The sequence below is a fragment of the Oncorhynchus gorbuscha genome, unplaced genomic scaffold, assembly GCF_021184085.1.
Source record: "Oncorhynchus gorbuscha isolate QuinsamMale2020 ecotype Even-year unplaced genomic scaffold, OgorEven_v1.0 Un_scaffold_726, whole genome shotgun sequence".
Taxonomy (NCBI): Eukaryota; Metazoa; Chordata; class Actinopteri; order Salmoniformes; family Salmonidae; genus Oncorhynchus; species Oncorhynchus gorbuscha.
The window spans coordinates 27748-42739 of NW_025745781.1; the positions used below are offsets into that span (position 1 = coordinate 27748).

The following is a 14992-nucleotide window of genomic DNA, read 5'->3' on the forward strand; positions in this document are numbered from 1 at the left end:
TCTTTCAGCTCAGGACAGACGGGAGACTCTGGCAGCTCAGGACAGGCGGGAGCACCTGTAGGGAGGAGACGGAGAGACAGCCTGGTGCTGGGGGCTGATTTGTCAAAATGTGTGAGACACAGAGAAGATGAACGGATGAACTACCTAATGGTGCCGGAAGGGATGGTTGTGAGGGATGGATGCGAAGGATATATTGCTTTCTCGAGAACAGGCCCAAATCCCTTTAATTTGCATGAAGAAAAGACAGAGAAAGAAGGGGGCGTAGTTCGGACTGCCTTCTGAGAATTCATAAATGAACGCTAAATGAACGCTTGTAACTAATCAACAGACAGATCCCAGGCAGTGTCTCCTTGCTCCCTGTATTTTATACCAGACTACATGTTCCTCTTAGCCTGATCGCAGAAAAGAAAACAGTGATGTGAAGAAGATAATGTAGGAACAATAGTGGTGTCACGTCTACATCCGCTCCTCTCTGGCGCTCGTTGGCGCCAGTTTCCTAATTTTTACTCACATCTGTCACCATCGTTAAGCGCACCTGCGCCTCATGAGAGTCACCTGGACTCCATCACCTTCCTGATTACCTCCCCTATATCTGTCACTCCCTTTGGTTCTTTTCACAGGTGTTATTGATTCTGTTTCTGTGTTTTATGTTGGTACACTACGTGTTTCGTTCTGTTTAATTTATTATTAAATCCCTTTAGTTGCTTCCTGACTCCTAGCGTATATTACAAGTGGATCAATATATCAGTTTTATTCTTGTCTTGCAGTGTATACAGATGGTTTAAAGGATCCCATAAACGGGAAGACAGGCGCTGGTGTATTTATCCCTATGCAACAGACCCAACATTTGATGTCTGTTTAATCAACAGAAGTTATTGCTATAAATGTTGAATTACAATGGATAGAGGAGGTGCAATCAAGAAGCGTAGTACTATGTTGAGACTGTGCATCCGTTTTGTATAGTTTAATATCTGGAAAGTCAGAAGGTGGTTTGAAGTAATTATGCTGTTGTCGGGGTTACAAAGAAAATGGTATTGAAATTCCGGGTTGTTGGATTCCGGCTCATACAGGAGTTTATAGAAATGATAACTAAGCAATAAGGCCATGGGAAGTGTGGTGTATATGGCCAAAACACCACGGCTATGCGATGTTCTTATGCACGATGCAACGCGAAGCGCCTGGTCACAGCCCTGAGCCGTGGTATATTGGCCATATATCACAAACCCCAGAGGTACCTTACTGCTATTATAAACTGGTTACCAACATGATTAGAGTAGTAAAATGAAATGTTTTGTCATACTCGTGGTACACAGTCTGATATACCATGGCTTTCAGCCAATCGGAATTTAGGACTCAAACCACCCAATTTATAACAGCAGAAAAACCAGTAGGTAGCAGTGTATGCACCTGTCAGTTTGTTGCGATTTGCCGATAAAACTTAAAGAAGAAGAAGCCGCTGTCATTTCCCCAGACAGACACACGGCTCTGCTTCACTCAGTCACTCGTCTCGGGGCACAAGTGTCCCTTTCTCCAGACATGGTGTATGAACCGGAATCCGGAGCTAAACATTGTTGTTCATTCTAGCTATTTCCTGTGGACATTGCGGAGGTTGTTTAGTAGGCCTACTTTGTCTGTCCATATAATTATTACATTGCTGGTGACGTGTGATATGATTGATAATAGGTGATTTAAGTAGTGACTGGTTTTCATCAAACTGCCCACTCAAGAAAAAGCTTCCAACTGTAACCTGTATCTGAAACCTGGTTCAGGTTATCAGTCAACCTACCTGGGTAGTTACAAACAGCACAGGAACGAAATCATCAACATTTACTGATAACATCTTTACTAATGCTGCAAAAATGTGCTTTAAAGCGGTATACAGATCCATCTGATGTAGTGATCACAATAAAGGAGCTGTCACACCCTGATCTGTTTCACCTGTCTTGTACTTGTCTCCACCCCCCACCAGGTGTCTCCCGTTTTCCCAATTATCCCCTGTGTATTTATACCTGTGTTTTCTGTTTGTCTCTTTACAGTTTTGTCTTGTATTGTCTGGTCGTCCCAGCGTGTTTCTTGGTTTTGCGTGTGCTTTAGTTTTTGTTTTCCGGTTCTGCCCTTTCTGCCTGCCATCCTGACCCTGCCTGCCTGCCTGCCATCCTGACCCTGCCTGCCTGCCATCCTGACCCTGCCTGCCTGCCATCCTGACCCTGCCTGCCATCCTGACCCTGCCTGCCATCCTGACCCTGCCTGCTTGCCATCCTGACCCCGCCTGCCTGCCATCCTGACCCTGCCTGCCATCCTGACCCTGCCTGACTGCCATCCTGACCCTGCCTGCCTGCCATCCTGACCCTGCCTGCCTGCCATCCTGACCCTGCCTGCCTGCCATTCTGACCCTGCCTGCCATTCTGACCCTGCCTGCCATCCTGACCCTGCCTGCCATCCTGACCCTGCCTGCCATCCTGACCCTGCCTGCCTGCCATCCTGACCCTGCCTGCCTGCCATCCTGACCCTGCCTGCCTGCCATCCTGACCCTGCCTGCCTGCCATCCTGACCCTGCCTGCCATGCTGACCCTGCCTGCCATCCTGACCCTGCCTGCCATGCTGACCTTGCCTGCCATCCTGACCCTGCCTGCCTGCCATCCTGACCCTGCCTGCCATCCTGACCCTGCCTGCCTGCCATCCTGACCCTGCCTGCCATCCTGACCCTGCCTGCCATCCTGACCCTGCCTGCCATCCTGACCCTGCCTGCCATCCTGACCCTGCCTGCCATCCTGACCCTGCCTGCCTGCCATCCTGACCCTGCCTGCCTGCCATCCTGACCCTGCCTGCCTGCCATCCTGACCCTGCCTGCCTGCCATCCTGACCCTGCCTGCCATCCTGACCCTGCCTGCCATCCTGTACCTGCTTGACTCTGACCTGGATTACAATCCTCTGCCTGCTATTCTCCTGCTTTTTGCCTGCCCCCTGTGATATCTGAGAAATGATCTGAGAATCAAACTATCCGCCTCTTCTGTCTGTATCTGGGTCTTATCCTGAGTTGGGATAAGTATCTAGGAAAACCAAAGTTCCAAAGGCTGGGTCTAATATAGTGTATAAGAGGCTGGGTCTAATATAGTGTATAAGAGGCTGGGTCTAATATAGTGTATAAGAGGCTGGGTCTAATATAGTGTATAAGAGGCTGGGTCTAATATAGTGTATAAGAGGCTGGGTCTAATATAGTGTATAAGAGGCTGGGTCTAATATAGTGTATAAGAGGTCATACAATCCGTTTTGCAGTGATTCCTAAGTTGTTGATGTAAAAACTATGTGTTGGTCTGTGCCGTTTTAATGAGGAGCAAACAGACGCTGCATTTGACACTTATGACATGTCTAATTCCAGTTACTAATAAGCATGCAACCATTAAGAAAATAAAAAGTATTTTGACATTATCGATCATAGTCTGCTGATGGAAACACGTGTGTGTTGTGGCTTTACTCCCCCTGCTATATTGTGGGTAAAGAGTTACTTGTCAAACAGAACACAGAGGGTGTTTAATGGAGAGAAACTATATGGGGAAAGTGTGTCTGAAATACATGCAGGCAGTAGAAGCCAGCCATGCGTTAGACTACATATTAGCCCATTTATCTGAATCTGTCTGAAATACATGCAGGTAGTAGAAGCCAGCCATGCGTTAGACTATATATTAGCCCATTTATCTGAATCTGTGTCTGAAATACATGCAGGCAGTAGAAGCCAGCCATGCGTTAGACTATATATTAGCCCATTTATCTGAATCATACATGCAGGCAGTAGAAGCCAGCCATTAGACTATGTATTAGCCCATTTAGTTGATCATCTAATAGGACTAAGTAAGTAAATCGTGGGCATTTTCATCAGTCGGGGTCGTTTACCTTTGATCAATGCATGCGAATGAGTGAAGGAACATAAGTATTTTCTGTGAGGTACTGTATAGGCTGTACCGGTGTGATTAGATAACTCGATCCGGTGGAATAGGACGAAACGAGAGCTTCTTTCAGACAGCGCTCCGTAAGCCACGCCCCAGTGGGCAGAGTTGGGCATGTTGGACTGGCACACGTTTTAATATCATAAAAATACTTTTTTTTTTTACCGTGAGTCCGCAATGGTTCTGTGTTGCCTAGTTATGCGAATATATTTGCGACCAGTGTATTGCAGTTAATATAGCAGCATTTTTAACGTGCACTTCTGAGTTTTCCGATCACAAATAAATACGATTCCAAGTATCAAGCGTGATGAAACGGATACGATTACTCATGCTAGTATGATGAGATCTGCACACCCCTCGGTAATATGGGAACGGGGGCAAAAATTGTTGACATAACTGTAATCCCAACCCAACCTTCATGTACCCGTTGTTACTCAGTGACTTACCAAACTCTGTTTTTATGACCAAAATTATCCTATTCACACTTTGTAGTCAATGTTGACACAAGAGTAAATGTTTCTGACTCATATCATGCATCATAGGCCGTTTTCCAAACGAGAAGTTGGTTTTAAAGGGCAGTCTACATTTAACTGCTGATTCGGTAATAACCTTGATCTCTATGGCAGCTGTTTTATCTGGGATGACTGAAGCCCTGATAAGAGCTTCTGCTTTATAGTTCTGCAATTGATACCACGAACAGGGCCATGGACCAACAAGTTAGAATATGTTAAACAGTCATAATAACAGTCAACTTTAACATCGCAATCATCTAAATAATGTTGTACTCAACCTGTTGGATCAGAATCCGGGTTGTGTTCATTAGGCACACCGTTGCAAAACATTAAGAAGCTGGTGGCCACCATCTTTCTTAAAATGAAGAAGGCATTGTTCAATGCTCAATGTTAAATTCACATCTTTCTATTTAACTCATGTTAAATACATGGCAACAATCCTTCATCCAAAGGACCCTTCTATGGATTAAATTTATAAAAATCCCCAAAAGAATGGTATGTTTTTGTTTTAGTTTCTTGAGGAATCACCCCAATAGCTTTTTAATAGCTACAATAATGTGGCATAGAGACTGTGACTTTCTAGCTAACCTTCCATTCCAGCTAACTTTCCTTTCTAGCTAACTTTCCATTCTAGCTAACCTTCCTTTTCTAGCCTTCCATTCTAGCTAACTTTCCTTTCTAGCTAACCTTCCTTTCTAGCTAACTTTCCTTTCTAGCTAACCTTCCTTTCTAGCTAACCTTCCATTCTAGCTAACCTTCCATTCTAGCTAACCTTCCATTCTAGCTAACCTTCCTTTCTAGCTAACCTTTCATTCTAGCTAACCTTTCATTCTAGCTAACCTTCCTTTCTAGCTAACCTTTCTAGCTAACCTTCCTTTCTAGCTAACCTTTCATTCTAGCTAACCTTCCTTTCTAGCTAACCTTTCATTCTAGCTAACCTTCCTTTCTAGCTAACTTTCCTTTCTCAAAAATGCTTCCTCTTCTTTCAGAAATTATTCAACACTAAATATGTTCAAAATCACAACATTGAAATGACTTCAGTGTGGAACTCATGTGTCTGATCAACTTGCCCTCACACTCCAAGGTCCTGTGGCAGGACCTTTCTCTTTAGGTCATATAGAATCATGATTCCAGAGTCTCTTATTGGTTGTGTGCCATGTCAGATTACTACACCATATGATGTGGTTAGCTGATATGTTAATAAACATCAAATACAGGCGTTCTGAGAACTTTTTAATTTTCATTTTCCGTTATTTTACCAGGTAAATTGACTGAGAACGCGTTCTCATTTACAGCAACGACCTGGGGAATAGTTACAGGGGAGAGGAGGGGGATTAATGAGCCAATTGTAAGTCGCTCTGGATAAGAGCGTCTGCTAAATGACTTAAATGTAAATGTAAATGTAAACTGGGGATTATTAGGTGACCGTGATGGTTTGAGGGTGAGATTGGGAATTTAGCCAGGACCCCGGGGTTAACACCCCTACTCTTACGATAAGTGCCATGGGATCTTTAATGACCTCAGAGAGTCAGGACACCCGTTTAACGTCCCATCCAAAAGAAGGCACCCTACACAGGACAGTGTCCCCAATCACTGCCCTGGGCATTGGGATATATATTTTTAGACCAGAGGAAAGAGTGCCTCCTACTGGCCCTCCAACACCACTTCCAACAGCATCTGGTCTCCCATCCAGGGACTGACCAGGAACCAACCCTGCTTTGCTTCAGAATCAAGCCAGCAGTGGTATGCAGGGCTGGTATGCAGGGCTGGTATGCAGGGCTGGTATGCAGGGCTGGTATGCAGGGCTGGTATGCAGGGCTGGTATGCTGCTGGCATACTTGCATGCGTCTTCAATGTAGTCAGCGTGGAGGGTGGCCATTTTGTTTCAGAACCACAGATTTCACAAAACCTGCAACTAAAGTAATCGGACAGAGTAGGTAACTGCTCACTGCTCCATGACTGCCTTCTGACACCATGTATCTAGTCTGTGTTGGCTGACTGTTGGGCCTTCATTCCAACCTCTCCCACCACTGTGGATTCTATTTATATCCATCCAATAAAAGTGGGACGCCTCCGCTCTGCTGACAAAGTGATCCAGCCTCTAACTCAATGCAATTTGAACCCTCTGGTAAATCTGGATAAGTGTAACATTACCGAATACATTAAAATGCATTTTTCCTCAACGGGTACAGACTTGTTATTGCTTGTGTAGCAGATGGGGAGCTGAAACTCAGGCCTCAGCCTGCAGTGTCTCCACTTGTGCTGCTGAATAGTTTGCTTTTTGGTGGTGCGACTAGTTAAGACTCTTCAGGAGGTCATGTGTTTGTGAGATAGAGGTCATGTGTTTGTGAGATAGAGGTCCTGAGTTTGAGCCTCGGTATGTTCCGAATAAGAAGGAAGTGGTGATCGCTAAGCAAGCAGCACGACGTCCTTTACACTTGGTTCAAGTGAACATTGACAGCACAATTAATACAAATATTCTGTTGCACAAGTGAATGTTATTCCCACACACAGTGAGGACGGTGGTTCGGAAAGCAAAGAAATATCCAAAGTTGAAAGTGGGAGAATAACAGAACTTGGTTGCGTCTTCGGGTCACCAAACCATTTCCACACCAATAGGTTCTTTGGAAGGGTTTCTGAGTGGCACAGTGGTCTCAGGCGCTGCGTCTTTTAAAAAAAAAGAGAGTTTCCATAAAAAAATCCTTATAGAGAGAATCCAACAAATGTAAGTGCTGTTTGACCACGCCCACCAGTAGTGGGATTGGTGTTGAAAGAAGGATGTATATGCAGGACAGAACCACACACCTACTGTTCAATATGGTAGTGGGTCTTTGATGTTATGGGCTGTTTTGATTACACTGGTCCTGGGGCCTTTGTTAAGGTCAACGGCATAATGAACTCTACCAGGTACCAGGACATTTTAGCTGGCGAAGTAGTGAGTATTTAAACAAATAAATTGTATTACTTGTTAAATGAAAATCTCTTTCTCTGAGCAATTGTGTTATGTTATGTAGTAGGTAAATGAAAATCTCTTTCTCTGAGCAATTGTGTTATGTTATGTAGTAGGTAAAAGGAGTGGTAGGCCACAGTTATTCAACACACTACTATGATACACATCCCATCCCTAGTGGAGGAGGGGCCAGTTATTCAACATACTACTATCACGCACATCCCTTGCCTAGGGGCCAGTGGAGGAGGGGCCAGTTATTCAACATACTACTATCATGCACATCCCTTGCCTAGGGGCCAGTGGAGGAGGGGCCAGTTATTCAACATACTACTATCATGCACATCCCTTGCCTAGGGGCCAGTGGAGGAGGGGCCAGTTATTCAACATACTACTATCATGCACATCCCTTGCCTAGGGGCCAGTGGAGGAGGGGTCAGTTATTCAGCACACTATGATACACATTCCATCCCTAGGGTCCAGTGGAGGAGGGGTCAGTTATTCAGCACACTATGATACACATTCCATCCCTAGGGTCCAGTGGAGGAGGGGCCAGTGGAGGAAGCTCTGGTCTGCATTAGAGGTCTGTGCACAGCTGGGAGGGATTACTGAGCTAATCAGCTGAACCATCTCCCACCAGCAGGGCTTTTATTTCGTATCTTTCTTTTGACATCTCCTTTTAGAGTTTTCTGTATTATTATTTATTCTGAACATGAACGAAACATTAAGGTTGTCTAAACAGTTCCTTAACAATTACAATAAATAATCAAATGTTCCCATTATTTTTAGCGTACAATATTGCTCAGTATTTGTATTATTTATTGTACAAATCCTCATGAAGGGTGCCAATAATTTTGAAGTTGACTGTACACTGAGTGTACAAAACATTAAGAACACCTTCCTAATATTGAGTTGCACCCCCCCTTTTGCCCTCAGAACAGCCTCAATTCGTCAGGGCATGGACTCTACAAGGTGGAGAAAGTGTCCCAATGGAATGCTGGCCCATTTTGACTCCAATGTTTCCCACAGTTGTGCCAAGTTGGTTGGATGTCCTTTGGTTGGTGGGCCATTCTTGATACACACAGGAAACTGTTGAGCATGAAAAACCAAGCAGTGTTGCCGTTCTTGACACAAACCGGTGCTCCTGGCACCTACTAACATACCCCGTTGAAAGGCACTTCAATATTTTGTCTTGTCCATTCACCCTCCGAATGGCACACGTACACAATCCATGTCTCAAGGCTTAAAATCCTTCTTTAATCAGTCTCCACCCCTTCATCTACACTGTTTTGAAGTGGATTTAACAAGTGACATCAACAAGGGATTATTGCTGTCACTTGAAGTGGATCTCTTTGATCCCCCTACAGAGCACACACACCACAGTAATCTATAAATACTTCCTGCCAGACAGCCCAGGGAAAGCCCTTGTTGAGTACAGCCGTTGATCCCCAGTTTCCTAAAACACTCACGCATGTTGTCTATAAATATGCTAGCCAACCAACTGTCAGGGAAAACACTCTCTACATGCTGACTCACAGACATTCAGGGTGGAGAGGTTAACTGTGGTATTATTAACTGTTTGTTTTGACAATGATTTAGACTCCTCTGATTCCTCCATGCTTTGGGCTCTTCCAATTCCTCAATGCTTTAGACTCCTCTGATTCTCAAATGCTTTACGCTCCTCTGATTCCTCAATGCTTTAGGCTCCTCCAATTCCCAAATGCTTTAGACTCCTCCGATTCCTCAATGCTTTAGTCTCCTCTGATTCCCCGCCAGGATCTCTTTCAGGCACCTCCACTAACCTTTTCAGTGGCAGGCAAAAGAAAGGCCCCTTTTGTAGCGTCTAGTCTGGGCGTTTAGCTCCCTCTATTGGAGAAGAGTTATACTAAATGTTGTTTGGAGATTTTACCAGTGTTATTACATTACAAATAGAAAAGTCATTACATTTACCAGTGTTATTACATTTACCAGTGTTATTACATTTACCAGTGTTATTACATTACAAATAGAAATTCATTACATTTACCAGTGTTATTACATTACAAATATAAATTCATTACATTTACCAGTGTTATTACATTTACCAGTGTTATTACATTTACCGGTGTTATTAAATCAAATCAAATCAAATCAAATTTATTTATATAGCCCTTCGTACATCAGCTGATATCTCAAAGTGCTGTACAGAAACCCAGCCTAAAACCCCAAACAGCAAGCAATGCAGGTGTAGAAGCATGGTGGCTAGGAAAAACTCCCTAGAAAGGCCAAAACCTAGGAAGAAACCTAGAGAGGAACCAGGCTATGTGGGGTGGCCAGTCCTCTTCTGGCTGTGCCGGGTGGAGATTATAACAGAACATGGCCAAGATGTTCAAATGTTCATAGATGACCAGCAGGGTCAAATAATAATAATCCCAGTAGTTGATGAGGATGCAACAGGTCAGCACCTCAGGAGTAAATGTCAGTTGGCTTTTCATAGGCGATCATTCAGAGTATTTCTACCACTCCTGCTGTCTCTAGATAGTTGAAAACAGCAGGTCTGGGACAGGTAGCACGTCTGGTGAACAGGTCAGGGTTCCATAGCCGCAGGCAGAACATTTGACACTGGAGCAGCAGCACAGCCAGGTGGACTGGGGACAGCAAGGAGTCATCAGGCCAGGTTTCCTGAGGCATGGTCCTAGGGCTCAGGTCCTCCGAGAGAAAGAAAGAAAAAGTGTGAAAGAGAGAGCATATTTAAATTAACACAGGACACCGGATAAGACAGGAGAAATACTCCAGATGTAACAGACTGACCCTATCCCCCCGACACATAAACTACTGCAGCATAAATACTGGAGGCTGAGACAGGAGGGGTCGGGAGACACTGTGGCCCCGACCGACGATACCCCCGGACAGTATGTGTGTATAAATATATATGTATTTTTCATCTTTATTTAACCAGGTAGGCTAGTTGAGAACAAGTTCTCATTTGCAAATGCGACCTAGCCAAGATAAAGCAAAGCAATTCGACACATATAACAACACAGAGTTACACATGGAATAAAACAAACATACAGTCAATAATACAGTAGAAAAAGTCTATATACAGTATGTGCAAATGAGGTAGGATAAGGGAGGTAAGGCAATAAATAGGCCATAGTGGCGAAGTAATTACAATATAGCAATTAAACACTGGAATGGTAGATGTGCAGAATATATTTATATGTATATATGAAGGTGCAAGTAGAGATACTGGGGTGCAAAGGAGCAAGATAAATAAATACATTATGGGGATGTGGTAGTTGGATGGGCTATTTACAAATGGGATATGTACAGGTGCAGTGATCTGTGAGCTGCTCTGACAACTGGTGCTTAAAGCTAGTGAGGGAGATATGAGTCTCCAGCTTCAGTGATTTTTGCAGTTCGTTCCAGTCATTGGCAGCAGAGAACTGAAAGGAAAGGCGACCAAAGGAACAATTGGCTTTGGGGGTGACCAGTGAGATATACCTGCTCGAGCGCATGCTACGGGTGGGTGCCGCTATGGTGACCAGTGAGCTGAGATAAGGCAGGGCTTTACCTAGCAGAGACTTGTAGATGATCTGGAGCCAGTGGGTTTGGCGACGTGTATGAAGCGAGGGCCAGCTAATGAGAGCGAGCAGGTCGCAGTGGTGGGTAGTAAATGGGGCTTTGGTGACAAAACGGATGGCACTGTGATAGACTGCATCCAATTTGTTGAGTAGAGTGTAAATGACATCGACAAAGTCGAGGATCGGTAGGATGGTCAGTTCTACGAGGGTATGTTTGGCAGCATGAGTGAAGGATGCTTTGTTGCGAAATAGGAAGCCGATTCTAGATTTAATTTTGGATTGGAGATGCTTAATGTGGGTCTGGAAGGAGAGTTTACAGTCTAACCAGACACCTAGGTATTTATAGTTGTCCACATATTCTAAGTCAGAACCATCCAGAGTAGTGATGCTGGGCGGGTGGGCAGGTGCGGGCAGCGATCGGATGAAAGCATGCGTTTAGTTTTACTTGCATTTAAGAGCAGTTGGGGGCCACGGAAGGAGAGTTGTATGGCATTGAAGCTCGTCTGGAGGTTTGTAACACAGTGTCCAAAGAAGGGCTAGAGGTATACAGAATTGTGTCTGTCGTCTGCATAGAGGTGGATCAGAGAATCACCAGCAGCAAGAGCGGCATCATTGATGTATACAGAGAAGAGAGTCGGCCCAAGAATTTAACTCTGTGGCACCCCCATAGAGACTGCCAGAGATCCGGACAACAGGCTCTCCGATTTGACACACTGAACTCTATCAGAGTAGTACTTGGTGAAACAGGCGAGGCAATCATTTGAGAAACTAACGCTGCTGAGTCTGCCGATAAGAATGTGGTGATTGACAGATTTGAAAGCCTTGGCCAGGTCGATGAATACGGCTACACAGTAATGTCTCTTTTCGATGGCAGTTATTATATCGTTTAGGACCTTGAGCGTGGCTGAGGTGCACCCATGACCAGCTCTGAAACCAGATTGCATAGCGGAGACGGTACGGTGGGATTCGAAATGGTCGGTAATCTGTTTGTTAACTTGGCTTTCGAAGACCTCAGAAAGGCAGGGAAGGATAGATATAGGTCTGTAGTAGTTTGGGTCTAGAGTGTCTCCCCCTTTGAAGAGGGGGATGACCGCGACAGCTTTCCAATCTTTGGGAATCTCAAACGATACGAAAGAGAGGTTGAACAGGCTAGTGATAGGGGTTGCAACAATTTCGGCAGATGATTTTCTGAAGAGTGGGTCCAGATTGTCTAGCCCGGCTGATTTGTAGGGGTCCAGATTTTGCAGCTCTTTCAGAACATCAGCTATCTGGATTTGGGTGAATGAGAAATGGGGGAGGCTTGGGCGAGTTGCTGTGGGGAGTGGAGGGCTGTTGATCGGGGTAGGGGTAGCCAGGTGGAAAGCATGGCCAGCTGTAGAAAAATGTTTATTGAAATTCTCAATTATAGTGGATTTATCGGTGGTGACAGTGTTTCCTAGCCTCAGTGCAGTGGGCAGCTGGGCGGAGGTGCTCTTATTCTCCATGGACTTTACAGTGTCCCAGAAAATGTTTGAGTTTGTGCTACAGGATGCAAATTTCTACTTGATAAAGATGGCCTTAGCTTTCCTAACTGCCTGTGTATATTGGTTCCTAACTTCCCTGAAAAGTTGCATGTCACGGGGGCGCCACAGGATGTTTTTGTGCTGGTCAAGGGCAGTCAGGTCTCGAGAGAACCAAGGGCTATATCTGTTCCTGGTTCTAAATTTTTTGAATGGGGCATGCTTATTTAAACTGGTGAGGAAGGCACTTTTAAAGAATACCCAGGCATCCTCTACTGACAGGATGAGGTTAATATCCTTCCCAGATACCCGGGCCAGGTCGATTAGAATGGCCTGCTCGCTGAAGTGTTTTAAGGAGCGTTTGACAGTGATTAGGGGTGGTCATTTGACCGCAGACCCATTAGGGATGCAGGCAATGAGTCAGTGATCGCTGAGATGTTGGTTGAAAACAGCAGAGGTGTATTTGGAGGGCAAGTTAATTAGGATGATATCTATGAGAGTGCCCGTGTTTACGGATTTGGGGTTGTACCTGGTGGGTTCATTGATAATTTGTGTGAGATTGAGGGTATCAAGCTTAGATTGTTGTTAAGCATGTTCCAGTTTAGCTCACCTAGCAGCACGATCTCTGAAGATAGATGGGGGGCAATCAATTCACATATGGTGTCCAGGGCACAGCTGGGGGCAGAGGGTGGTCTATAGCAAGCGGCAACGGTGATGGACTTGTATCTGGAAAGGTGGATTTTTAAAAGTAGAAGCTCAAATTGTTTGGGAAAAGACCTGGATGGTAAAACAGCACTCTGCAGGCTGTCTCTGCAGTAGATTGCAACACCGCCCCCTTTGGCAGTTATATCTTGTCGGAAAATGTTATAGTTAGGGATGTTTTTTTGGTGGTCTTCCAAAGCCAGGATCCAGACACGACTCGGCAGAGTGTGCTAAAGCAGTGAATAAAACAAATTTAGGGAGGAGGCTTCTAATGTTAACATGCATGAAATCAAGGCTTTTACGGTTACAGAAGTCAACAATTGAGAGCACCTGGGGAGTAGGATTGGAGGTAGGCACTGCAGGGCCTGGATTAACCTTTACATCACCAGAGGAACAGAGGAGGAGTAGGATAAGGGTACGGGTAAAGGCTATCAGAACTGGTTGTCTATTACGTTCAGAACAGAGAGTAAAAGGAGCAGGTCTCTGGGCGCGATAGAATAGATTCAAGGCATAATGTACAGACAAAGGTATGGTAGGATGTGAGTACATTGGAGTTAAACCTAGGCATTGAGTAATGATGAGAGAGATATCGTCTCTAGAGACGTTTAAACCATGTGATGTCACCGCATATGTGGGAGGTGGAACTAAATGGTTGGTTAAGGCAAATTGAGCATGGCTAGAGGCTCTACAGTGAAATAAGACAATAATCACTAACTAGGACAGTAATGGACAAGGCATATTGATATTAGGGCGAGGCATGCGTAGCCCGGTGATCATAGAGGTCCAGTGAGTGTTTGGGCTGGGGACACGGCAATTGAGACAGCTAGCAGACGTCTCGACGGAGGAAAGTCTGTTTTAGCCCCCGCGTGCTGTGACGTTAATAGACCAGTTGTGATGGATTAGTAGGGTTCCGAGTAGCAGAGGGGTCCAAGTCCAATTGGCAAAATAGGTATAGTGGCTTAAGAAATTGGCCGATGGATCTATTCAGCTAACAGTCCAATATGATCTAGACAGCTAGCAGGCCGTGGATAGCAGGCTAGCAGATGGGCATTCAGAGGATGTCGCGATGTAGGGGCCAATTGAGTACCCCCTCGAGCAGATTACGTCGTAATCCAGTCAGGAAGGATCGGCGGGGTTCCGTGCCCCATACCGGCAGTAGAAGGGTCCGGGTATTGTAGCCCAGGAGTGGCTGATGGGCCGCTTCAGCTAGCCGGGAGAATGGGCCTAGCATGGGCTAGCTCCAGGCTAATTGGTGCTTGCTTCGGGACAGACGTTAGCCAGGAGTAGTCACTCGAGTAGCAGCTTGCTAGCTGCAATGATCCAGGTGAAAAGGTCCAGAGCTTGCGGTAGGAATCCGGGGATATGGATGCTCTGGTTCGGTATGCTCTGGTTTGAGTAGCGTTGTACAAACTGTTGTGTATTACTGTGTAGATGTGTAAGACCGTGTAGATGGTATATTATTTTGTTTATAATGTGAAAACACGTGTTTGTAATGTGTATTACCAAAATATCCCTTAGAAATTATATCTGCCCTATTGCAAAATGATAAAACAACATCACGTGTAATTTATTTTCTCATTTATATGGATATAACATCAGTAAAAACCCAGGACTAAAATCTTCAGTAATTTGGTCAGATGATCTATCACCATTTATGTTTATGCAGTGTGTCCACAACAGATTCATATTAGCATAATCTGTGACAAAATTCAAATGCAAAAATCTGGTTCGTTTTTTTCTGAGAACTTTGTTCTGACAATATCACAAAAATTCCACTGAGTGTAAAGAGTTAAAGCTATAATTTTGATGTTAAGGATGATCCTTA

The 14992-nt window shown here is 44.8% G+C and overlaps 1 protein-coding gene across 1 annotated transcript in view; it reads right to left on the reverse strand.

Annotated features, from left to right (window-relative positions):
* Positions 1–374: 374 nt before the first annotated feature.
* LOC124019928 (myosin heavy chain, fast skeletal muscle-like) overlaps positions 375–14992 on the reverse strand; it is a 19548-nt gene continuing 4930 nt past the window's right edge. Inside the window, exon 12 of the mRNA XM_046335375.1 lies at positions 375–392. Coding sequence (XP_046191331.1) covers positions 375–392 — 18 coding nt within the window. The remainder of the gene's footprint in view (positions 393–14992) is intronic.